The sequence below is a fragment of the Carcharodon carcharias genome, chromosome 10 (genome assembly GCF_017639515.1).
Source record: "Carcharodon carcharias isolate sCarCar2 chromosome 10, sCarCar2.pri, whole genome shotgun sequence".
NCBI lineage: Eukaryota > Metazoa > Chordata > Chondrichthyes > Lamniformes > Lamnidae > Carcharodon > Carcharodon carcharias.
In genome coordinates, this window is record NC_054476.1 from 110,347,222 (window position 1) to 110,374,860 (window position 27,639).

Here is a 27,639-nt window from a genome sequence, read left to right on the forward strand (position 1 = left end):
AGCAATGGTCATTGAGGGGTTAAAAACCCAAGTCTAAGAAAGGCCCATTGCTAGTCCAGTGTTTCCCAGGACTTCCTGGGGAAGTCCCCAGAGCAAGATTCTACTGGGGCACCAACGGTTATGCTCCTTCGGCCTGGAGAAAGTTGTAAAAGTCTGGATTAATTAATATACCTTTTTCCTTTGCTATTGATTGGGTTATTCACAATCAGAATTCTGTCTGATTCAGAAAGGAGATAGTGTATTGATCACAGCATCAGACATGCGTTCTGTACATTCAATTAAGAGGGCTTACCTGTACGAACGCCACATACATTTGGACTTAAGTAATTCCATATTTTAACTCTGTATAAATAATCATTCTTACTTTAAATAAACTTTGAAGTTATCATCTGAGAGTCCTGTCTTACCTTATAGGTTAAAAGTTTCGTTTGAACTTGATTGAGTTAAACAAACCAATGACAGTTGGGTTGATTGCAATTGGGCTTAAGCAATTTAATATTTCAATAAACCAATCCAAATTCTTGCATATGCTAATAAGACATGTTTGTTTGAAAGTCTGATTATGGAATGCGATTATAGTCCTAATTGCTGATTACCATAATTTGAATTTGCCTGGAGGTGCCAAACCAGACACCTGCAGGATCAGCACTCAAGTGTTCTTTAGACAGTTTTCACAGAGCCGCTTATGTTATTTTAATTCATTCATGGGATGTGGGTGTCACTGGCTAGGCCAGCATTTATTGCTCATCCCTAGCTGCCCTTGAGAAGGTGGTGGTGAGCTGCCTTCTTGAACCGCTGCAGTCCTGTGTGGGCCCCACACAGCCACTTCCACTGAAGGGCTCGAGTACACTGGCTGATACACAGTAACATAGAGAGAGGGTGCACAGGTTCTCGGACACAGCAATGAAGGGCCTGGTGGAGAAGGCTCAGAGGAGGTGGGATGTCCTGTCCCTGCAATGGGGGAAGGAGTCTACCTCACCCTCCTGTCCCTCTCTCCTTATCTTTGTGTGGTTCCTGAATTTGAATGTCGGGTCCCTTGTGATCGTGGATGGTGGAGCACATAGCAACTCACCATGAACCTGGAGCCCACCTTACCCTCTTACCCACCTTACCTGCCTCACCATCTTCACCTTCCTCAGCCTCCTCACCCATCTCACCCACCTCATCCTCCTCACCAACTTTGCCCTCCTCACCCTCCTCACTCTCCTCACCCTCCCGCCATCTTTGCCCTCCTTATTTTCATCACCCACCACAACCTCTTCACCCTCCTCACCCATGACACCCTCCTCACTCACCTCAGCCTCTTCACCCACCTCAGCCTCCTCACCATCTTCACCCTCCTCACCTTCCACACTCACCTGACCCTCCTCACACACACCCTCCTCACTCTCCTCAGCCACCTCACCCACCTCACATTCCCCACCCTCCTCACTCACCATACCCTCCTCACCTCTAGCAGCTGGTGATGCGCTGCCTAGACTCAGTTCCTCCTCCCATTCCTCCTCCAGACCAAGAGCCACTCTGAACAAAACCCTCATGACCCTCCCCTCACCCAGAGAGGGCATTAGGACAAACACCAGTCACCAAAATGCCATGCAGCCTCCTAAATGAGCATTATCAGGCACGTTAAGTGGCAACCAGTCTCATATTTATGCTTTGGGTGGTTGTTCCTAGCACATGATTCATTCCTTTACTGAGATAACATCTTACTGTAAACACAGATTAAACCAGTATTGCAGCTTAAGACCCCCACCCAACCACCCCAGAGGCTCTTTAGCACTTTGAGTAACTGGGTGAAGACCCCCAGCATATTTTCTGTACATAATGATTTTTCAATATTGTTTTTCTGAATTAAGGAACCTGATTTACATAAAGTTTCTGTTCCTCTTATAGCCTTGCTGTAGGTAATAATCAGCCATCTATGACTAGATCAATTTCTGTAAGTTTGTTCATTGCTTACTGACATTTTCTTAATTCTAACGTTCAACGGAAAGAATAAACTTCCATTTGGAAAAATGGGCTCCCGAACAAAGGAACTTTCCAAAATTGAAGCACAAAATGTTGGAATGTAGATGGTTGCCAAGGCCACCTGAGAAGAGGAACCCAATGGATTATGCAGTGTGTCAAATCCACGTGTAGATTTGCCAGGGGCTGCCCCACTGCTAAATCTTTCTGTATTGAGCCAATAAACAGCCGCACGCAGACCAACTCGTATGCCTCTGAATCCATAAAAATATTCTTGAATATTGCTGAAAAGCGAGACACATTGCTGAAGTTTTTCATCTTACACTCATCAGGACAAACACAAGAATGGCAAATTTCAAACAATCAACAATTTATACTACAGGAGAAAAGATTGGTTGGCAAGTTGACTCTGATTGGCCAAGACATTACCATGGAGAAAGCAACAGGGAACTATAAGTTCCCCAAGCTCCTGGGTAATTCAAAAAAGGCACAAGACTTGAATATATTCCTTTTGTTTGCAAAGCATGTGTTCCTGATGTGAACATATGTTGCTTTTTGTAAGCATTAATGAGCCACGTTACAAACTCAACTGATTATCTTAAATTGGTTGTTAGTGTAGCTATTAGCACACTCAGGATTGTACAGCAAGTGCTGCCCAATCGCAGAATCAGAGTCAACTTGCCAACCAATCTGACTGTTTTTGTTTGTTTGGATCTGTCATCCTCTGGAATTGGAAGCCATCACCCTGCACCCACCCTAAGTTACCTTTGACTTCCCTCCATCATCCTTAACCCTCCCTCCATCATCCTTGACCTTCTCTCTGTTACCCTCAACTCTCAAGACCTCACCATTGACCTTCCCTGTATAACTCTTGATCTCCCCATAATCGTGCTTGACCTACTATCTATAGAAATTGACCATCCCTGCATAGTCCAGCTTCCTTCCTCTGTCCCTTATGAACCTTTGTAGGGTTCCTACCTCCCTCCCTCAATCAACCATGCTCCTTTCCCCTCCTATCCCATCTTCAGGTATCAATGCCTCTTCTCTCCTCATGCAATAAAGATCCCTATATCAGAAAAGCAACTCTTACTCAGTCCAAACCCACTCCAGGAAGACAACCTCGCCTGCTGCACACTACCTTTCACCAGTCATGAATCTGAACGCACAAGTTTCTCATCTGCTGCATACTTAATTCCAAAGGTACAATTTAACCTGGTGAAGTTGTGTTTTGATGAGCATGCATGACATGCTAATACATTACAAAGAGATTCCAAACACTTGCTGTTAGGATGCTCAATCGGCCCTCAATCTGCAACCAATTTAATAACCAACTTCCATCCTGCTGTCAGGAAGCTGATATTTTATATTCAGCTCAATTACATGCTCCTGCCCACCTCGTTTCCCGCTCCTGGGAGCTGCACAAGATTCTGCCCTTTGGAGCACTCATACCTGAATCACTGTACTTAGTGAGGCTGAATGCATCAAAGTGGGCAAGTTGGCAATACCTTTTCCATGGTCAATAACCAGAGCTCTAAATCCAAACTCAACATTCATAATCAAGTGATTGTTTAACTCAAATTAATAGGCAAAATAGATTCATTAAATTATTGCTTAATGTAACTGTAATCTGATTATAGCTATTTTCACTTCTCTATTGCAATGCACATAACTGCTGCAAGGAGGAAGCTCTCTGTGAGTCTCTAAGACAGTTCATAGAGAGCTGGCTTTTAGTGGAAAAATGGATTAGATTTATCTCAACCAATTAATGCAAGTGGGAAGTGAGATATGAAAGAGAAAGTGGGGCGGACTGACTGATACATCCCCTTGAGGAGAACACTTGACAAGCACTCTCTTATCACAACGGATAGCTGCAGTGAGTTTCAGGACTTTCGAGAAGATTTACAAATTTATTGGCTGCACTTAAGATGGGGGAGCCTTACATCAGCCATATCGAGGTGCTGGGATTTGAGAAAAGGTTTGTCCCTAACCAGCATTACGTGAGTACCAGTAACAAATCAGTAATCCTGCATCAGCAAATAGTCCCTGATTGTCACTCTCAGCTTTGGTCTCAGCAAGACAACCCGATCACCTCGTTTTGTGTTTCATTTGATTGTCCCGGGAAACTTAGAGAGTTGGAAATGTTTGTGGACAGTTGTCAGTGTGATCAAGAGCTCTTGGAGGCTGTCTGCAGAATACAGCAAATGGCAAAACAAATAGGCTGATTGCAAATGTCATCACTACTGCAGCATCTGTCTGGATAGAGTCTGTCTCTAGATTCAAACCCAAGGCAAGGTTTAAAAATAAAGGGCAGAATCTCCGGCTTGGCGAGTAGGGGCAGGGCCTGCTCGGCAAGGCGTAAAATGATGCACAGTGATGTCGGGCGTGCGTCCCAAAGACACCGCATGTCGTTTAGATATTGGTTCAGCAGGTGCACACCAGAGGCAGCTGCACACCCGCCGAACTGTCAAAAACCTATTAAGGCCATTGAAAAACCAATTAAACTTGTTAGCAATGCTGCCCGTCCAACCTTAAGGTTGGTGGGCAGGCAAAGAGCCCAGGCGGCCTTTGCATTTATCATGAAGCTTCATCCACAGGTGGAATGAGGCTTCATGAATGTTTTTAAAGTTTTTAAAAATTTTTTTAATAAAATTAATGGACATGGGACAGTTGCACATGACGGGGCAAGACCTTAAAATTTTTCAATGTTTTGTAAGTGAAAGTAATTCAGGGAGATTTCTGCGCCCTTTGGCGTTTTGCGTGCATGCACAAAAGAGCCCACTCCCTGACTCAGGCAACCTCCCACCGCCAACCCACCTCCCCCCCCACGGTACAGGGAGCACTCAGCGCTTCCAGGTGCCCATCACGCTGGGCGGGCCTTAATTGGCCTGCCCACATAAAATGGCAGCACCTAGCTGATAGGCTGCATGCCCACCAGTGCCACCCTTGCACAACCCCCTCAACGGGAAGAAAATTCTCTCCATAGGATCATTGGCAACCGCCAAGAAAACTCATTTGTGGCTTTCTTAAGAGTGGGGAAAGAATTACAGAGTGTAATCCTGAAGAACTGATTTATTCACCCAATCTTAACCAATATTCTATTAATTGAATCCTTGAATGTTACAACGGAGAAAATGCAAATAGGCCTATCAATTTTATAAGTTCCCTTTTCTGCCCCCTGAACCCACTTGCCTCGTCACACCCCATGTATTCTTTCATATCCCTACATCTAAACCCACTCACCTGCTCACTCCCCACCAGATTTAATATCCAACCCATTCTAATCCCACTCTCCTGCTTGCTCCCCAAATCGTTTAATATTCCTCTTCTCAAAGAAACTATCTAATTTCTTTATAACTGTTGATAGCTTCTGTTTCAAAGCTGGAGAGAGTTAAGAACAAAAGAAGTAGGCCATTCAGCCCCTCAATAGCTTGCTTAGCTGTTCAAGTAGATCTTGGCTGAGATGTAGCTCAAGTCCATTTAGTTATAGTCGCTCCCTAAACCTGGTGCCCTTCCCAACAAAAATCTACTAAAATTTCAAATCAGGTAGAGAATTGGATTTCCTCTACCCTTTGTGTAAAGTGCTTTCTGACTTCATTCCTACCATCCTCTCAGTACAGGAATGTTTCTAATCCCCTCACTTGTTCTTTTGATGATTAAGTTAAATTTGTGTACTCTACCATTTGACTGACCTGTGGAAACAATCTGTTTATTTTATAATCGATTCATAAATCAGTATTGCCTCGTAACCATTTCAGTTTCAGTGAAAAGCTTTACCTTCTCCAGTCTCCCTTTCTAACTAGAATTCTTTATCCCTGGCAATGTGCTAATGAATCTTCACTGCATCTTTTCCATTGGCCTTATCGACTTGCACTGCCATCTTTACTGACACTAATCTCACTCTGCTCCTCAACACCATTACTTCCAAAATAGATGATGTCACGTTGTCCTACATTGGGGTGCATCTGTCATTAATCTGGCCATTCTCCTGAACTCTTACAAACATTATCACAATATACAGTAGCCCATTTTTGATGTGAGCAGCAGATTTTGACATATTCCCTTAACTCTTACAATGAGATCAATTCTGTATCTAGTAAACAGGGGAAGCCATTGCATGTGAAACCCACTTATTCCACCTTTCCTGTCTGAGACACTCCTTTCAAACACCAACTACTGCTTCCTGCCCCTTCCTCATCTCTGTCCATCTGTCTATATTTCCTTCAATTCCACCTGTCATTATCTTTGCCTTAATTCTCTTACATGGGGCCTCATTTCTTCTTGAAAATTCATATCAACCAAATGTTATCTTTCCTCTGTTATTTCTTCAACAAATTTGATAAACTTTGTTTCTTATCCACCTATGGATGTTCACTTTTTTCTGCACTTCTCTTTTCATCAGTGAATTCAGTTCCCCAATTTTGTTTCTTAAGCCTCTTGCACCTATTACTTTGAGGTTCCTTGAGAAGATTTCCATTTTTTATATCTTCCTACATCCTATGTTCTTTTTTTTAAAGCCATCTTTTCTGGTTTAGACTTTTTACAACTTTTCTCGCTGTTTGCCCAGTTTAATCTCCTCTCTAAACTGCGAGTTTTGCTTCTTCAGTAACTAATCCCAGTGATGGTTCAGATTTAGTTTAAACTCTGTCTGCACCAACACTATTTATTATATTGAAAGGATTCCACTAGTTTGTTTGCTTTTTGTTTCTTAGCACTTTCCCCTTGAAGAGCAGTGTGGACTAGTGGAAGGATTTGCAGGTTGATTAACAGTCTAACAGGCCGTATGATCTGAACACTCCTTCATTGGCCATAACCATCCTCATATCAGCCAACAACATCATTAACCCTTTATGTCAGGAGGTTTCTGTGGGCTTCCACAACCCATAAGATAAAGTTGAAGGGGCCGACCCACTCCTCCCAAACACAACCATTCCACTGGATGTCAACTTGGAATTCCAAGCCAGAGTTTGGTGGAGACGGTCTCCACTTGCTGAGACTTGCTGGAGCAGGGTTTGAACGCTTTATATTCTGACTCCAAGACCAATTGCTACCATTAAGCCAAAGGCTCGCACCATTCTGTTAATGAGAGTATTTTTCTGTACATGCAGCCCTCAGTGAGGTATCACAGTAAGAGTTGGAGTGAAACCCAATGTTAGAGCAGAGCTTGATTATCTTAATTCACCAGCCAACTGGGAGGATGACAACTTCTGACCCAATATTTCTGGAAATGTTTGGTATGACATTAAACATCCTCTGCATCTGTAAGAAACAAAACACAACAAAGATAGTATGGAAGTGATACAATTATGCTTCCTGTTTGCAATTAATTATTAACTAGGAGACTATATAAAATCCACAGTTAATTCATGGACCAGTAAAAAACTGTCCTCCGACAAGGTTTCTTGTTTCTGAGTTTTAGTACTTTACACTCCTTGAAATTGTACTGATCACAAAGTAGCAAAGTGGCAATAACAACAATTTGCATTAATGTAGTGACTTAATGTAGTAAAACGTCCCAAGGAGCCTCACACAAGCATTATCAGACAAAATTGGCACCCAACTGCATAAGGAGATACCAGAACAGGTGACCCAAAGACTGGTCAAAGAGCTAGATGTGAAGGAGCGTCTTTAAAGGAGAAGACAGGTGGTAGAGAGGTCTGGGGAGGGAATTCCAGAGCTTAGGGCCTAGACAGCTGAAAGCCTGGCCATCACCGGTGGGGTGATTAAAATCGGGGACAAATGGGAGCCTGGGATTGACAATGGACTTCATCTATCTCTGTCCAGAATCCATTTTCTATCTGTAAATGAGTTTCTTAGTTTTTAGCTTCTTTCTCTTCCCCCCTCTCTCCAATTACCCTAATCTCGCCTGTGAGATTAATTTTGTACCAAACTGCTTCACAATACACAAGGTGATGTAAAGCATTGGCAGAACAATGAGCTGTGGTGTGGGGCAATGGGATCTGCGTTGTTCTGTATTTGGGGACATGCCCCAGTTCAGACCAATGACAGCTCCACAGACCCACTGACTATCAGTGGCAGGAGAAGTTGATTAGTTAATAAATTGGTTAATAATTGGTTAATAAGCTATGTGGGATCCTGAGCTTTATAAATAGAAGCATAGAGTTTAAAATCAAGGAAGTTAATCTGAACCTGTTTGAAACACTAATTAGGCCCTGGCTGAAGTGCTGGTAATGATTCTGGACCTTACACTTTAGGGAATATCCCAAAGCCTTCAAGAGAGTGTGGAGGAAATTTACTAGACTGAGGGATGGTGACACAAGCATTATCAGACAAAATTGGCACCCAACTACATAAGGAGATACCAGAACAGGTGACCCAAAGACTGGTCAAAGAGCTAGATGTGAAGGAGCGTCTTTAAAGGAGAAGACAGGTGGTAGAGAGGTCTGGGGAGGGAATTCCAGAGCTTAGGGCCTAGACAGCTGAAAGCCTGGCCATCACCGGTGGAGTGATTAAAATCGGGGATGAGGAATGAGGGATTTCAATCATGTGTCAGTCCCATTCCCCATTCTGCCGCCCCTTTGGCTTTTCCCTGCTGCAGGTAGAGGAGATTCCTCCTCTTTGGATCTTGTCACTTCTGCGAATATGTGTGAGTCCTCTGGCCCGGTCCCTGGTCAATCCTGATACATGTGGTTGTCTGTCAGTGTGTGATGGAGGTGATATAAGATCACTCTGGGGAGATTTCTCTGAGACAGTGCTGGATCAATAAATGTGCCGGTGTCTGGTTCAATGCCTCCAGGCACACTTAAGTCATTTAATCGCCAATTAGCCCCAAGCCGCAAACTAAAACCAGGTTTTTAAACAGACATATCCTATTTGCTGAGCACCTGGTTCCATCCTTGCCCCACACTAACCCCAACATGGATCCAGGTATTTTCCTTTCCATGTCAATGTCCTCTGTGTCAAGAAATTACCAATTTAGAACAGTAATGACAAATAGACATTGGATAAAACAGGATCAACCACAGCTCTGATGCCACCCATTGCTGAATAGCATATCTATACTCACTGTTCAGGTTTAGTTATCAAAAGTAGTAAGGCACAAATTTTAGCCTTACCTGGAAAGGAAGAGAGAATCCTTTCTTTTAACGTGGAATGTGTGTTCTAGATCTAAACTGCTGTCCAACTCACTCTTCCCCCGCTTCCTCTCTCCCCTGCCTCCTGTCTCCACCCACTCCCCTTTGCTCCCCTCCTCCCAGGCTGCCCCCCTCCTCCTGCTCCCCATCTCCCAGGCTCTTCCTCTCCCCCTGCTTCCTCTCTCCCCCACCTCCCGTCTCCACCCACTCCCCCCAACCCCCCTCCCCCTGCTCCCCTCTCCCAGGCAACCCCCCCTTCACCCTGCTTCCCCCCCACCCCGACACTTGCCCCCCCCCCACCCCCGACCCAGGATCTCCCTCTCCCCCTGCTTCCTCTCACCCCCATTGTCCCTTTCAGCTTAACTTTCACAAAACAAACATTCTGAATCTAACCCAAGTTTGTCTGCATGTAATCCACTCAGAGATCAGATCTGACTTCACCAGAGAACCAGTTGGGGGCATCACTTGAATGAATGGCTAAATGGATAAGACTGAGAAGAATACAGTTTTCAGCTGGTATAGTGGGCCAGATTTTCCCCATTGAGGTGGGAATTGGGAGCTGGGAGCCGCTCCAGTTGCTCTAGCCATTGGTGTGTTTAAGCAGTGACTAGGCAAGAGGGGTGGGGGCACCTCAGCCTCCCTCCAGATGCCCCTTTTCCTCAAGGTGTCAGGGAGATGCCATCGCACACCCACAGTAGGGAGGAGTGCCAGCCAGACCCCTGGCAGGGGCTTTATCCCAGGGCATTCCAAGGGTGCTCTGCCACTCCACCTCCCCTCTGCTAGTGACCCCATCGCCTCCAGCAGGTCAGGCTGAGGAGAGTGCACATTCTGAGCAGGAGCCTGAGCAGCCTGTGCCCTGCAGGCCCTAGACTACCAGAGGATTCCCACCAAAGTCATCACAGTCAACAGGGCAGAGCAGTCAGCAGGCTGCCTTCATCTCAGCTGTGGATGTTGGGGCTGCACCTAGACGGAGCAGTGGGCAAAGAAAGATGGAGAAGTTTTGAAGTCACACAGGTGACACGGGTATACAACCATTGTACATAGTTTTGGCACTTGTAAATATATGTTCACTTGCACTGTTTGGAACAGTCCTGGATTCTCATTTTGCTGCTAGCTGTTTCAATGGTTACGGGCATTTAAGGGTCCGGAATGAGAGCCCCATCAGAGTCTGAGGATAAGCTCCTACAGATTCAGTTCTCTCACATTATCAATGTAGTGATTACTCAATAATCCCACATGTGTATGATTGAGCACTGGTCATCATTTGTGAGCCTGCGGACTGGCCATGCATCATTCAAACCATTACTTGCAGCTCACCATGTTCTGACCTCTGCAAATGTGATCAGTGAGGTCATTGCATCTCCTGCTGCTGTTGCTCTGATGTGAGATGTGGGCGGATGCCACAAGTACTTAAGGAGAGTTAACAGGTTATGTGAGTGGCAGAGAACACTGTCCATGCAGTCAGGGTTAAAAGATTGAGGCTCTCCACCGTGATCTTAACAATAGAAAACCAGAGGCTTCCCTACGTGTCTGGAGAAAGCTGTGATGGGCAAGCCCAATCATTACTGACCTTCCTTGGTGATTTGTCAGTTTGAGCTAACATGCAGGTGAAGCTGCAAGAGGCAATGGGCACATTAGCCTTGACTGTAAGAGGGAATGAGTGTAGGATTAAAGAGGTGGTGTGCAGTTGACTGAAGCCTTTGTGAGACCTCACATGGAGATTTGATTGGCCTGCTCATCTCTTTATCAAAGGTGGCAGTAGACTTCACATAAAGGTTTTGCAACCAAAGTGCACCAGACCAGATTGAAGGACTGGAGTCTTAGTCTATGAGGTGAGAGAGAGTAGAATGGGCCTGTGTGCTGGACCATGCCAAGGACTGTGAGGCAATCAATGTGAAGTACCAGCAGCTCTAACAGGGCTCTGCAGAGTCCATGCAGTAAAGATGTTTAATCTGGATGGGGTGTCCACAATGACGGATCACAGTCTCACACCAATATTAAGGTCATCTAGGACTGTGACTTGTAGGAGTCTCTGTGATTGGAGGGTCTGGAACAGTTGCCACCTCACCAGTCCATAGTGCAGGTGAGGCTCTGTCAGTGAGTGGACTTCAAGGTGACCACGAAACTTCTCGGCATGATGAAGATGTCAAGGGATATGGGTTTACTGTGGGCAAGTGGCGATCGGGGGAGGGGGGTACAGGAAAATGATTTTCCCTCATCAATCTTTGTGGAGGAGCAATCTCGAGGGACCAAACGGTGGTCTCATGCTGCTCCTCACAATGGACCCATCTATCTGGTTCTGCCTGAACGAACTCTCTACAAGATCTGTCCCCCCATTGGGAGCAGGTGTGAGGGTGACATGAGGGCAGCCCTGCCGAGGTTAGATTTCATGTTGTTCCAAGTTGCCATGCACACAGACCTTGTGAGGGCATGGAAAAAATTTCAATTCTGCTTCCAGGTGCCCGAGGTCATGGGAGAACAGAGTGCTGTGCAGGGTCTAATGGGCTCCTTTAGTGCCAGGACTCTGTATATCAGCACAGTTTGGCACATGCAAAGGATCAAACCACCAGCAGGACAGATATTAAGCAGTCCATTTTAATTCAGCTATCATAAATCAAGGTTCATCAGAGCAAAGTATAAAGTCTGTAACCAGAAAGGAGCTGGGGCCTGCCAACCAGCAGAGGATAGAAAAATAGTAAAGGAAATATCTCGGCAGCTTACTCTGCCTGGAATCTGTTGGCCATCAGATTGTCACGGGCCTGTCTGCCACATCCTTTCCCTACAATGGCCTCTGCATGTGGCTCAGTGACATCCTGGCCCTGGTTAACACCATCCCCTTCACCATCCTCATTGTTGGAAGAGACATCTCATTCCTCCATGTGTCCCTCAGCCAAAGCACCCCCACTTTGAGGCACTAAGTTGTGCAGGGCCCAGCAGATAATGACACTCTCTGTGGTGAGTATTAGAAAGCCCCGCCTGAGCAGTCCAAACATCTGAACCTCATCTTCAGGAGGCCTACCATCTGCTCAGTCATAGACCTGGTGGAGGCATGTGTGGCATTGTACCTCTCCTCAGCAGCACTCTGCGGTCGGCAAACTCGTGTCATCAGCCAGGCCTTCTGGGGTATCCCTTTTCCCCAGGGCACAGCTCTACAATCACTGAGGTCCTTCAAAAACCTGTGGCACCTGGGAGTGGGTCAGAATGTAGGCATTGTGAGAGCACCCTGGAAACCGAGCACAAACAGGCAGGATTGTCTTCTGTGATCACATATCAGCTGCACATTCAAAGCATAGAAAACTTTCCTATGATTGAATGTGACTGGCTGTTGCCAGGGAGCTCTCAAGGCCACATGTTTGCAGTTAATAGCCTCTTGACCTTGAGGGAAACCTGAGATTGCTACAAAAGCCAACGTCCTGGCAACCTGGCTTTTGTGATCCAGGTGGAATTGGACAAATTGAGCATCTGTCACCTTCTGGATGCACATGTGTGTTGCTGACTAGGAGATGCTGCACAGGTCCCCAGTGGAGCCCTGGAAGGAGCCGCTGGCAAAGAAGTTAAGGCGGCGGTGATCTTTAATGCCACCAACATGGGGCTGCCTCCAAGTCCTAACCGCTGCAGGTCATCGTGGGGAAGCTGGCAGCTGGAGAAATCACATTCCAGAACATTCTAAGGCACCTCTGGCATTGTCTTTTGCCCATCTGTAGGTAGCTGCACTGCCTGCGATATACCGTGGTCGGGCCAATGCTCACTGGCGCACTGGCCCCTGGTCACCAGCGTCCTGATCTTCCTAAGGCCCTGCTGCTTCTTGTTGCTCTGGCCAATGTTCCTCCTGGCCCTGGGCTTACCTGCTTGGTTCCTCCTTATCTGGGCGAGAGCCAGGGTTCCTGCATCATCTAGGCCTCAATGGATCTGTGAACGAATTGCAGTGATCAACCTAGTCAGTATATTCTCTGTAGATGAACCTCCATCTCTGAGCCACCAAGCCAGGGCTAAGCCCTGTGCCTGGCTTCTGTCCAGACATGGCATCCCCACCCCACCCCTTCCAGGGCTAAGCCCTGTGCCTGGCTTCTGTCTAGACATGGCATCCTCACCCCACCCCTTCCAGGGCTAAGCCCTGTGCCTGGCTTCTGTCTAGACATGACATCCCCACCCCATCCATTGCAGGTGAAGGGCATCCTGGAGGATCAGAGATGAGTGTTCCTCCCGTTCGTACATGACCGTGCATGGAGACATTGTGCGTTGACCAAGGTGATGACAGCTGTATGCAAGAACCCTCCCTCAGACACTATTCAGCTTGCTTCCATTACCTTCGAAACTACTGCCTTGGCAGCATAGAAAGGCATGAGCCCTGTCAGCCATGACCACTCACCCAGGAGGATGGAGGTTTGGAGTCGGTGCTGTTATTTACCAGCTGTGCCCCCTGGAGGCACCCACCTTCCTCCCTTCCTCCCTCCCTCCCTCTCTCCCTTTATCCCTCCCTCCCTGCCTTTGACAGCAGCAGATACCAATCAGCACACAATGTACAGCAACCCCAGACCCTGACGGGTTTTTACTGGAATGTGACCCATTAGTCTCCTCTCATACCAAATGCTTGAGAGGCTTTACGAATTGGGCAACAACCTTGAGAGCTTCAGCATGGTGTTTGTGAGGTTTGCCAGTGCATCAAACACCACCTACCCTCCCCTTGTTACCCACCAGGTTCCATCCATCCTCTTCCACAATCACAGCCTTGTCATTCCTCTCCCTCCTGTAACTATGCAGCCTCTCCCTGTTATCCTGGACCCAGTTATCATTTATGTGGAGATTCCTGCTCTCCCCACATTCCCATAACTGTTTTCGTGCCCATGCCCCTCCTGTCTCTGACCCCTCCTGTTCTCGAGGCTAGCTGTACCCTGACTTTCCACAACCCGGTCCCCCCATGAGACCATTCACTACCCACTCATTAGCCTTGCACTTCCACCCTAGTGAATCCAACTCTCTCCTCTGACTGTGACTGTACCCTCCCAGTACCAGTCCTGTCATACAAACCCTAGCAACAAATTCAAGAACTCATGGACCATTCCCTTTTGACCCATCTCTCTATGATGCTCACTGCTCAAAGAGACCATTCACCACCCTTCAATAGGACCAAAACATGTGTGACATGCTTACCCTTCTAAGCAAGCCCCAGACAGACTGGATTTCTTCCCCGGACGACCCTCCTAACGTGCCCCAAGTAGTTAGTCTGTCTTCCCTAGGACAGCCTCCCATCCTTCCCCAATGGTTCCCCCTCCACTATCCAGCCTTCACTCCACCTTTCCCTCTTACCCTCCCTCCTGTGCCCAGCCTCCGCTTCACCCTCCCTCCTGTGTCCAGCCTCCGCTTCACCCTCCTTCCCGTGTCTAACCTTTGTGCAGCTTTCCCTACCGACACCCGATGTCAATCAAGAAGCAGTGATTTCTAAGCAGTCCCCAAGAAGCTCAAAGCAACGTCTCCTCACCTCAAAGTTGTAGAAGAAATCAATCTCGCCAGGTGCATGTCACTTATATACAGCCATAAACATGTCCATTCTAACTTCTTGACTGTAGGGGATCTTCATTTGACAGATTAGAGTTATTTCTTACAGTTTTGATGCAACAGCTTACTCAGCCATTTCTGAGGCAGTGAAGAGACACCCACGTTTCTGTGTGTCTGGAGTCACATGGAGATCAGGCCAGGGAAGAATGGCGGATTTTCTTTCCTAAAGGACATTAGTGAAGCAGTGATTTCCCTACAATCCAGTAGTTTCATGGTCACTATTACTGGTATGAACTTTTTGTTTCATATTTAATATTTAACTGAATTTAAATTTCCCCAGCTGCCATGTTGTGGTCTGAACTCTTGTCTCTGAATCATTAATTTAGATCTCAGGATTTCAGGTCCAGTAACTTAACCACTCTGTTAATTTACCAGAAGGATGGAAACCTGCCATCCATACCTAGTCTGGTCTGTATCTGTATCAGCTAGGGCTCTGTGGATAGCTCTCTCAGCTCTTTAATCATAAGGCTGTATGTTCAAATCCCATACCAGAGACTTGAGCAAATAAGCAAGGTATGACACTGCTGTGTAGCATGTTGTGTGTTCATTAGGTCTCATGAAGAAGTTCTGAGTTTTGTATGGTTAACCGTGTACATACATATATACATACATACAGGGTATAGTCCAAGCTAGGAGCTAATTCCATGCTTGCTTCTACACAGGTCTCTGTTCAGTCCACAATCGACCCTAGTATCAGGTCATGTGCCTCTTTACATAACACTATAGGCGATACTGTTTCCCAGTCCCATGTTACCCCTTGCTATGCCAGAAACCTTTATACTACAGAAGTGAGGGAGTGCTGCAGTGTTAGGGAAGCTGTCTTACAGATGAGACATAGAACTGGGGGCTACTGTGCCTCTTTGGTGGGTGTAAATGACCCCATGACACTATTTGAAGAAAACTAGGTGAGTTATCTCTGGTGTCCTAGTCAATATTTAGCCCTCGGCCAACACCACTTAGACAGATTACCTGGCCATGATTAACTCAATTCAATTTCACTTCATTATGCACACGGAAATATGTTCTGGGTAACATTGCTTGTTAATTCAAAAAATAACATCACACATAAAATAATGACAGTAAAAGAAAAAGAATTACCCTATCACAGGGACCTAACCTTAACTAAATATGCATTAAAAACCATCCAAGCGCATTCAAATACTTAGAGTCTGACCTCATACCCTCATCCACACATCAAACTCCAGTTCCATGTTCTTATAGAAAAGGGCACAAATAAGGTCAGGAAGCAATTTGTCCTGCCTTTGAGGATTGTAGCCTTTCCCGTAAACACAACTACATTACTACTTGTGAGATCTTGCTGTGCACAAATTGTTTTCCATGTATCCTACTCTACAGCAGTGACTACACTTTAGAAATACTTAATTAGCTGTAAAGTTCTTTAAGATGTCCTGAGATTTAATAGGCATTATATAAATGTACATCTTTCTTCAGGGAAAGGAGCTAGTTGATTGATGAGTATCTGGTAAGTGGGTAAGTTCTATTCTATCCCCAAGGTTTTAAATAGTGCACAGTTTGGTGGTAAAGTTAGTAAAATATATAATAAAGCAACATAAATGAGTGATTAATATAATTAAGTAATTATTTAAAACACATTGAGGATGGCAAAACAGTTGATGTATCAATGCTGCAACATGTGAAAGCTTCTGGATAACATTGTGATCCAGGGCAAACTCATCTGCAGTAAGTGTTTGCGGCTTAAGGAGCTTCGGCTCAGAGTCATTGAGCTGGAGGCTGAGCTGTCGACTCTGCGACACATCAGGGAGGGGAAAAGTTACCTGGATACTTTATACCAGGAGGCAGTCACACCACTTAGGATAGGGTCTTCTGATTTGGACAGTGGTCATGGGCAGGAGGGTGTGACTGCGAGTGAGGCAGGTAAAGGGACCCGGAGGGCAGGAGTGTGAGCTCTGCAATTGTCCAACAGGTTTGAGGTTCTCTCAGCTTGTTTGAATGAGAGCGGGTGTTGTAGGATGGATGAGCAAACTGACCATGGTACCGTGGTACAGGAAGCCATTCAAGTGGGGGCAGCAAAAAGGCACATAGTGGTAATAGGGAACAGTATAGATAGGGGGATTGACACTGTTCTCTGCAGCAAAGAGTGAGAGTCCAGATGGCTGTGTTGCCTGCCCAGTGCCAGGGTTTGGCACATCGGCTCAGGGTTGGAGTGGAACTTGCAGTGGAAGGGGGAGGATCCAGTGGTCATGGTCCATGTGGGTATCAACGACATAGGCCAGGATGAGTAAGGAGGCTCTGCATAGTCAGTACAAGGAGCTAAGCACTAAATTGAGAAGCAGAACCTCAAAGATAATAATCTCTGGATTATTACCTGCGCCATGTGAAAATTGGCATTGGACAAATAAGATTAGAGAAATGAATGTGTGGCTCAAAGACTGGTGTGGGAGAGTGGCACAGGTGCTAGTATTGGGGAATGTGGGATCTGTACTGTTGGGATGGTCTGTACCTGAACTGTGTTGGGGCTGATGTCTTCACGAGCCGTATAACTAGGGAAGTAAAGAGGGTTTTAAACTGAATACTGGGGGCAAAAGATCAAATTTGGGAAGATGTGGTAAATCAAAGAATAGAGACAAGGCAAGAGAGACAGGTATTAATATGGGAAATGATAAACAGACTGTGACAGGAAGGGACCAAGTATTCCAAGAGTAAATCAGCAGATAAGGCGAGGTGCTACAAAAATAATAAAATGACAAAACTAAAGGCTCTGTACCTAAACGCAGGCAGCATTTAAAACAAAACAGATGAACTAATAGCACAAATAGAAATAAATATGCACGATCTGATAACCATTACAGAGACATGGCTACAGGTTGACATAGATTAGGACCTGAATATTGAAGGGTACGTGATGTTTAGGAAGGACAGGAAGTTAAGGAATGGTCGAGGGGTGTCTCTGTTAATTAATGTTGGTATTAGCACCTTAGAGAAGGATGACCTAAATTCAGGAAACCAGGATGTAGAAGCAGTTTGAGTTGAGATGAGGAATAATAAAGGCAAGAAGCAACTTGTGCGACTGGTGTACAGGCCCCCTAATTGTAACTACACAGTAGGCCAGAGTACAAAAAAAGAGATAATGGGAGCTTGTCAGAAAGGTACAGCAATAATCATGGGGGATTTTAATTTACATATAGATTGGAAAAATCAGATGGGCAAAGGTAATGTGGATGAGGAGATCATAGAATGTTTTTGGGATAGTTTCTTAAAACAGCACGTTCTAGATTCATTCAGAGAACAGGCTATACTATACCTGGTATGGAGCAACAAAATAGGATTAATTGATAACCTCCTAGTGGAGGGACCCCTAGGTAGCAACGATCATAATATGATTGAAGTTTACATTCATTTTGAGGGAGAAACCAGTGTGTCCAAGACTAGTATTTTAAACTTAAATAAGGGCAATTATGAGGGCATGAAAGCAGAGTTAGCTAAAGTGAACTGGCAAATGAGGTTAAGGGATAGGTCAATAGAAGTTCAGTGGCAGACATTTAAAAGGATATTTCAGAATACACAGAATATACACATTCCAGTGAGAAAGAAAAATTCCAAGGGAAGGGCCCACCATCCGTGGTTAACTAAAAAAGTTAAAGATAGTATCAAACTTAAGGAAAAAGCTTATATTTGTGCAAAGACGGGTGGCAGGTCAGAAGATTGGAAAGAATATAAAGAACATTAAAGAATGACAAAAGGATTAATGAGGAGGGAAAAATTAGATTATGAGAGAAAGCTAGTTAGTAATATAAAGACAGATAGTAAGGGTTTCTATAAATATTTAAATAAGAAAAGAGTTAATATGGTGTTGGCCCAATAGAGAGTGCATCTGGGGAATTTTTTTATTCATTCACGGGATGTGGGCTTCGTTGGCTGGGCCATCATTTATTGCCCATCCGTAGTTGCCTTTGAGAAGATGGTGGTGAGCTGCCTTCTTGAACTGCTGCAGTCCCTATGGTGTAGGTACACCCACCCACAGTGCTGTTAGGAAGGAAGTTCCAGGATTTTGACCCAGCAAAGGTGAAGGAACAGCGATGTATTTCCAAGTCAGGATGGTGAGTGACTTGGAGGGGAACTTCCAGGTGGTGGTGTTCCCATCTATCTGCTGCCCTTGTCCATCTAGATGGTAGCAGTCATGGGTTTGGAAAGTGCTGTTGAAGAAGCCTTGGTGAACTCCAGTGGTGCATCTTGTAGATGGCACACACTGCTGCTACTGTACGTTGATGGTGGAGGGAGTGAATGTTTGTGGATGTGGTGCCAATCAAGCGGGCTGCTTTGTCCTGGATGATGTCAAGCTTCTTGAGTGTTGTAGGAGCTGTACTATCCAGCTAAGTTCCATCACACTCCTGACTTGTTCCTTGTAGATGGTGAACAGACTTTGGGGAGTCAGGAGGTGAGTTACAAATCCAGGATTCCTAACCTCTGACCTGCTTTTGTATGGCTAATCCAGTTCCGTCACTGGTCAATGGTAACCTCCAGGATGTTGATAGTGGGGGATTCAGTAATGGTAATGCCATTGAACATCAAGGGTCGATAGTTAGATTCTCTCTTGTTGGAGATGGTCATTGCCTGGCACTTGTATGGCACAGATGTAATTTGCCACTTATCAGCCCAAGCCTAGATATTGTCCAGGACTTGCTGAATTTGGACATAGACTGCTTCAGTACCTGAAGAGTCGCGAATGGTGCTGAACATTGTGTAATCATCAGCAAACATCCCCATTTCTGACCTTAAGATGGATGAAAGGTCATCGATGAAGCAGCTGAAGATGGTTGGGCCGAGGACACTACACCGAGGAACTCCTGTATTGATGTCCTGAAGCTGAGATGACTGACCTCCAACAACCACAACCATCTTCCTTTGTGCGAGGTATGATTCCAACCAGTGGGGAGTTTTCTTTCTGATTCCCATTGACTTCAGCTTGGCTAGAACTCCTTGATACCACACATGGTCAAATGTGGCCTTGATATCAAGGGCAGTCACTCTCATCTCACCTCGGGAGTTCAGCTCTTTTGTTCATATTTGAACCAAGGTTGTAATGAGGTCGGGAGCTGAGAGGCCCTGGTGGAACCCAAACTGAGCATCTGTGAGCAGGTCATTGCTAAGCAAGAGCCACTTGGACAGCACTGTGGATGACCCCTTCCATCTCTTCCTTTAGGACTCGGTCAGCTTGGTCAGTAGTGGTGCTACCGAGCCAATCTTGGTAATGGACATTGAAGTCCCTCACCCAGAGTACAATCTGCTACCTGCTACCCTCAGCGCTTCCTCCAATTGGTGTTTAACATGAAAGAGTACTGGTTCATCAGCGGAGGGAGAGCGGTACGTGGTAATCAGCAGGAGGTTTCCTTGCCCATGTTTGATATGATGCCATGAGACTTCATGGGGTCCGGAATTGACATTGAGGACTCCCAGGGCATCTCCCTCCTGCCTGTATACCACTGTGCAGCCACCTCTGCTGAGCCTGTCCTGCGGGTGTGACAGGACATACCCAGGGTCGGTGGTGGTGGTGTCTGGGACATTATCTGTAAGATAATGAGTCCCTGAGTATGACTACATCAGGCTTTTGCTTGACTAGTCTCTCCCAATTTTGGCAGTAGCTCCCAGATGCCATTGGCTTTGCTGGGTCGACAGAGCTGAGTTTGCCGTTGCCGTTTCCAGTGTCTAGGTCGATACCGGGTGGTCTGTCCAGTTTCATTTCTTTTTTAAGACTTCATAGTGGTTTGATACAATGAGTGGCTTGCTAGGCCATTTCAGAGGGCATTTAAGAGTCAACCACATTGCTGTGGGTCTGGAGTCACATGTAGGCCAGACCAGGTAAGGACGACAGATTTCCTCCCCTAAAGGGCATTAGTGAACCAAATGGGTTTTTTCAACAATTGACAATGGTTTCATGGTCATCATTAGACTTTTAATTCCATATTTTTATTGAATTCAAATTCCAACATCTACCATGGCAGGATTTGAACTCCAGAGCGTTACCCTGGTCCCCAGAGTATTAACCTGGGTCTATGGTTTACTAGTCCAGCAACAATACCACATCACTTCCTCGACTGATAATGGAAAGTAGGGAGATGACAGAAGAATTAAATAGGTATTTTGATTCGGTCTCCACTGTAGAGACACAAGTAACATCCCGGAAATAGCTGTAAATCAGGAAAAGGAAGTGGGGGGGAGGAACTTGGGGAAAATGTTGAGCAAATTGTTGGGGCTGTGGGCTGATAAATCCTGAGGTCCAGAAAGACTTCACCCTAAGCTCTTGAAAGAATTGGCTAGTGAGATAGTTAAAGCATTTGGTTTTAATTTTCCAAAATTCCCTAGATTTGGGGAAGGTTCCATTGGAGTGGAAAATAGCAAATGTAACTCCTTTATTCAAAAAGAGAGGGAGACAGAAAGCAGGAAATTTTAGGCCAGTTAGCCTAACAAGCTATTATTAAAGATGTTATAGCAGGGCACTTAGAAAAATTCAAAGTAATCAGGCAGAGTCAACATGGTTTTGTACAAGGGAAATCATGTTTAACCAATTTATTGGAGTTCTTTGAAGGAGTGACATGTGCTGTGGATAAAGGGGAACTGGTGGATGTACTGGTAGATTTCCAGAAGGCATTTGTTAAAGTGCTACATCAAAGATTATTGCAGAAAATAAAAGCTCATCGTGTAGGGGGTAACATATTGGCATGGATAGAAGATTGGCTGGCTAACAGGAAGCAGAGAATTGGCATGAATGGGTCTTTTTCTGGTCGGTAGGATGTGATGAGTGGTGTGCCACAGGGATCAATGCTGGGGCCTCAACATTTTACAATTTATATAAATGAATTGGATAAAGGGACTGAAGGAATGGTTGGAAAGTAAATTGTGAAGAGGATGTAAGGACACTACAAAGTGACATAAATAGGTTAAGTGAGTGGGCAAAGATCTGACAAATGGGGTATAATATGGGCAAATGTGAAATTGTTCATTTTGACAGGAAGAATAAAAAGGAAGCTTATTATCTAAATGGTGAGAGATTGCAGAGCTCTGAGATTCAGAGGGAGTTGGGTATCCAATGCATGAATCACAAAAGGTTAGTATGCAGGTACAGCAGGTAGTTAGGAAAGTTAATAGAATGTTATCACTTATTATGAGGGAAATTCATTACATAAATGTGGAGGTTGTGTTTCAATTGTAAAGGGCATTGATGAGACCACATCTGGAGTATTGTATACAGTACTGGTCTCCTTATTTAAAGAAAGATGTAAATGCATTAGAATCAGTTCAGAGAAGGTTTACTAGACTAATACTAGGAATGGGCGGGTTGGCTTATGAGAAAATGTTAGACAGATTAGGCTTGTATCCACTGGAATTTAGAAGAGAAAGAGGCGACTTAATTGAAACCTTTAAGATTCTGAGGGGCCTTGACAGGGTGGATGTGGAGAGGATGTTTTCTGTCGTGGGAGAATCTAGAACCAGGGGTCACTGTTTAAAAATAAAGGGTCACCCATTCAAAAAGATGAGAAATTTTTTCTGAGGTTTGTGAGTCTTTAGAATTCTCTTCCTCAAGAGGTGGTGGAAGCAAAGTCTTTGAATATTTTTAAGGCAGAGCTAGATAGATTCTTGATTAACAAGAGGATGAAAGGAAGGCAGGAATGTGGGGCTGAAGTCACATGCAGATCGGCCAAGATCTTGTTGAATGGAAGAGCAAGCTCAGGGGACTGAGTGGCCTACTCCTGCTCCTAATTCATATGTTCGTATATTCTTTTATTTTTCTTTACCAAGCAAAATACCCAAACTTAAAAGGGGCAATAAAGACTTATTAGGGGGCAGTTAGAGTTTATGGGGAGGGGCATTCAGTGGACTTCTATGAACAGGTGAGTCAAATGGCCTGTTTCGTTATAAGTAGTTTGCTAAACGGTGAAGTCTGCAAATAATATTCCCAGCACAAAAGTGAGCATGGTGGTGTCAGCGTGACTGGTCCTTCATAAGTATAGAGGTGTAAGAGGTGCAGACTGTATATGTCTACTGTCTACAAACTGAAGAATCCTTTAACGTTGGGTCAATACAGCATTTGGATGCAATATTGATGAGTGAGCAGAGATTACTGTTAGGATGTGTCCCTTCCTGCAGAGCTGACCATTACTTTCTGTTTGTAGGTTTATATGCTAATGGTGAAATGGAGTAACTCGAAAGAAAAGCTCATCTACAGAAAATTCTCCGAAATCTATGACTTCCATGTAAGTAGCTCATTCTAATAGCCTTTTGGTAGTACAGAACTTGAGTATTACAGAAAAAATAAGACTTTTTTTGTCAAAGCTTTTCGTCTTGCACTCATCAGGACAATTCGCAAAAAACTGCTAATGTCAGGGGATATAACTTATTTATATTGTATGCGAAGAGAGTGCTGATTTGTTGGCAAGTGTACTCTGATTGGTAGAGGCATTGTCATGGAGAATGCATCAGTTGATGGTGGCTGACAGTCAACTGCCAAACATTGTTTGAAATTTAAACCAGGCAGCTTGACTCAGATTGGTCAAAACATTGCCCTGGGGAATGAACCAGTAAATGGCTGAAGAAGAGTCATATGGACTCGAAACATTAACTCTGTCTTTCTTTCCACAGATGCTGTCACACCTGCTGAGTTTTTCCAGCAATTTTTGTTTTTGTTTCAGATTTCCAGCATCTGCAGTATTTTGCTTTTATACTATAATGGCTGTCACTTATTTTGTTTAACTGAAACAGGCACAATGTGTGTACATGTTCTCTCTATCTGCAAAGAACAGGACCCTATGTATTAATATACGTAGCTTCCAGTACACGTAAATGCACCACACAGCGAGCCCGACTGACGCTCTTAATTGATACATAGGCTCCCAATTAAGCAACACCTCAATTTTAAAATTCTAATCCTTGTTTTAAAATCACTTGATAACCCCTTCCGATCTCTGTGATCTCCTCCAGCCCCACAACCATCAGAGATATCTGCACTCCTCCATTCTGGTCTCTTGAGCATCCCCGATTTTAATCACCTCACCATTGATGACTGCACTTCCAGCTGCCTGGGCCCCAACCTCAGGGGGAGGTGATGGCATATTGTCGCTGGACTGGTAATCCAGAGACCCAGAGTAATGCTTGGGGATTTGGGTTCAAATCTTGCCATGGCAGATGGTGGAATTTGAATTCAATAAAAATCTGGAATTAAAACTCTAAAGATGACCATGAAACCAAAGTTGATTGTTGTAAAAAGCCATCTGGTACATTAATCCCCTTTAGGGAAGGAAATCTGTCATCCTTACCTGGTCTGGCCTATATGTAACTCCAGACCCACAGCAATGTGGTTGACACTTAAATGCCCCCTGAAATGGCCTTGAAGGCCACTCAGTCTCATGGCATCAAGTCAAACGTGGGCAAGGAAAGTTCCTGCTGATTACCACATACCGCCCTCTCTCAGCTGATGAATCAGTGCTCCTCCATGTTGAACACCACTTGGAGGAAGCACTGAGGGTGGCAAGGGCGCAGAATGATCTGGGGGACATCAATGTCCATCACCAAGAATGGCTCAGTAGCACCACTACTGACCAAGCTGGCCAAGTCCTAAAGGACTTAACTGCTAGACTAGGTCTGCAGCAGGTGGTGAGGGAACCAACAAGAGGGAAAATCTTACTTGACCTTATCCTCACCAACCTGCCTGCCGCAGATGCATCAGTCCATGACTGTGCGGTGGTCACTCCTACCGATACTGTCACTGTGGAGACAAAGTCCCACCTTCACATTGACGATACCCTCCATCACGTTGTGTAGCACTACCATCATGCTAAATGGGATAGATTTCGAACAGATCTGGCAACTCAAGGCTGGGCAGCCCTGAGGTGCTGTGGGCCATCAGCAGCATCAGAATTGTACTCGAATGCAATCTGTAACCACATGGCCTGGCATATCCCCCACTCTACCATTACCATCAAGCCAGGGGATCAACCCTGGTTCAATGAAGAGTGCAGGAGGGCATGCCAGCAGCAGCACCAGGCATACCTAAACATGAGGTGTCAACCTGGTGAAGCTATAACGCAGGACTATTTGCATGCCAAACAGCATAAGCAGCAAGTGATAGACAGAGCTAAGTGATCTTACAACCAACAGATCAGATCTAAGCTCTGCAGTCCTGTCACATCCAGTCATGAATGGTGATGGACAACTAAACAACTCACTGGAGGAGGAGGTGGCTCCACAAATATCCCCATCCTCAATGATGTGGGAGCCCAGCACATCAGTACAAAAGATAAGGCTGAAATATTTGCTACAATCTTCAGCCAGAAGTGCCAAGTGGATGATCCATCTCGGCCTCCTCTGGAAGTCCCCAGACTCATAAATGCTAGTCTCCAGCCAATTTGATTCACTCCACCTGATATCAAGAAACGGCTGAAGGCACTGGATACTGCAAAGGCTATGGGTCCTGATAATATTCCAGCAATAGTACTGAAGACTTGTGCTCCAGAACTTGCTGCTCCCCTAGCCAAGCTGTTCCAGTACAGCTACAACACCAGCATCTACCCAGCAATGTGGAAAATTGACCAGATATGTCCTGTATACAAAAAAAAAGCAAGAAAAATCCAACCTGGCCACTTACTGCCCCATCAGTCTACTCTCTATCATCAGTAAAGTAATGGAAGGGGTCATCAACAGTGCTATCAAGTGGCACTTGCTTAGCAACAACCTGCTCACTGATGTCCAGTTTGGGTTCCGCCAGGGCCACTCAGCTCCTAACCTCATTACAGCCTTGGTTTAAACGTGGACAAAAGAGCTGAACTCCTGAGGTGAGGTGAGAATGACTGCCCTTGACATCAAGGCCTCATTTGACCAAGTGTGGCATCAAGGAGCCCTAGCAAAGCTGGATCCAATGGGAATCAGGGGGAAATCTCTCCACTGGTGGAGTTATACCTCGCACAAAGGAAGATGACTGTGGTTGTAGGAGGTCAGTCATGTCAGCTCCAGGACATCACTGCAGGAGTTCCTCAGGGTAGTGTCCTTGGCCCAACCATCTTCAGCTGATTCATCAATGACTTTCCTTCCATCATTAGGTTATAAGTGGGGATATTTGCTGATGATTGCACCATTCGCGACTCTTCAGATACTGAAGCAGTCCATGTCCAAATGCAGCGTGACATGGACAAAATCCAAGCTTGGGCTGATAAGTGGCAAGTAACATTCACTCCACACAAGTGCCAGGCAATGACCATCTCCAACAAGAGAATATGAACACACTCGACCTCTCCCTCCAGCAGCACCGCCGTACTCTTTTTCAAAGCTGCGCGTGCCCCCAGTTTCATTTTATCCTTCGGCTCATCCGACACCTCAACAAGAAACTTTTTCTCTTTCTCTCAAGTGCTAAGGAACGCAAGCTCCAACAACTCATCGACACCAACACCCATCTAGGACCCTCCACCCCTGCCTGTCCCTCCGTCCCCACCCTTTCTTCCAATCCCAACCCCAGCCGTGTATTCACTATACCCCCTGACCTTCCCCTCTCCGATGCTGAACGTTCAGTGCTCAGCAAAGGACTTAGTTTCATACCCTTACGCCCTCACCTCAATGAATTTCGGGCTCGGCATGATACTGAACTCTTCTTCCGCCGTCTTCGTCTCCGGGCTCACTTCTTTGGGCAGGAGTCCTCTCCCAGTTCAACGGATCCTTTTACCCATCTCCAATATTCTCCCTCCACCTGGACCCCTCCCTCTGGATTCTTACCTTCTCTCGATCTTTTCATTGAGAACTGTCGGCGCGACATTAGTCGTCTCAATTTCTCTGCTCCTCTCACCCATTCTAACCTGTCTCTCTCTGAACTTACTGCACTCCATTCTCTCAGGTCCAACCCTGACATTGTCATCAAACCCGCTGACAAGGGTGGTGCTGTTGTTGTCTGGCGCACTGACCTCTACCTCGCGGAGGCTGAGCGTCAACTCGCAGACACTTCCTCCTACCTTTCCCTGGACCATGACCCCACCACTGAACATCAAGCCATTGTTTCCAGGACTGTCACTGACCTCATCTCCTCTGGGGATCTCCCTCCCACAGCTTCCAACCTGATAGTCGCCCAACCTCGGACGGCCCGCTTCTATCTCCTACCCAAAATCCACAAACAGAACTGCCCCGGTAGACCGATCGTCTCAGCTTGCTCCTGCCCCACAGAACTCATTTCTCGTTATCTTGACTCCCTTCTCTCTCCCCTTGTCCATTCCCTTCCCACCTACATCCGTGATTCCTCTGACACCTTACGTCACATCAACAATTTCCAGTTCCCTGGCCCCAACCGCTTCCTCTTCACCATGGACGTCCAATCCCTCTACACCTCCATCCCCCACCAGGATGGTCTGAGGGCCCTTAGCTTCTTCCTCGAACAGAGGCCCGAACAATCCCCATCCACCACTACTCTCCTCCGTCTGGCTGAATTTGTTCTCACGCTGAACAATTTCTCCTTCAACTCCTCTCACTTCCTCCAAATAAAAGGTGTGGCTATGGGTACCCGCATGGGCCCCAGCTATGCCTGTCTCTTTATGGGGTATGTGGAACATTCCTTGTTGCAGTCCTACTCCGGCCCCCTTCCACAACTCTTTCTCCGGTACACCGATGATTACTTCGGTGCCGCTTCATACTCTCGTCGGGACTTGGAAAAATTTATTAATTTTGCTTCCAATCTCCACCCCTCCATCATTTTCACATGGTCCATCTCTGACACTTCCCTTCCCTTCCTTGACCTCTCTGTCTCAATCTCTGGAGATAGACTGTCCACCAATATCCATTACAAACCCACCGACTCCCACAGCTATCTCGACTACAGCTCCTCACACCCCGCTTCCTGTAAGGACTCCATCCCATTCTCTCAGTTCCTTCGCCTCCGTCGCATCTGTTCCGATGATGCTACATTCAAAAACAGTTCCTCTGACATGTCCTCCTTCTTCCTTAACCGAGGTTTTCCACCCACGGTCGTTGACAGGGCCCTCAACCGTGTCCGGCCCATCTCCCACGCATCCGCCCTCAC

At 45.7% G+C, this 27,639-nt stretch overlaps 1 protein-coding gene across 5 annotated transcripts in view; it reads left to right on the forward strand.

Moving 5' to 3' along the window:
* The first annotated feature begins 3,657 nt into the window (after nucleotides 1-3,657).
* Nucleotides 3,658-27,639, forward strand: part of ncf1 (neutrophil cytosolic factor 1) — a 214,924-nt gene continuing 190,942 nt past the window's right edge. For 3 of the 5 annotated variants that reach the window (XM_041197506.1, XM_041197501.1, XM_041197502.1), the window contains exons 1-2: nucleotides 3,664-3,962; nucleotides 22,763-22,843. In XM_041197506.1, coding sequence (XP_041053440.1) covers nucleotides 3,891-3,962; nucleotides 22,763-22,843 — 153 coding nt within the window. In that variant the 5' untranslated portion in view covers nucleotides 3,664-3,890. Of the gene's footprint in view, nucleotides 3,963-22,762; nucleotides 22,844-27,639 lie in introns of all 5 variants that reach the window. The other 2 variants (XM_041197505.1, XM_041197503.1) reach the window with 2 other exon arrangements.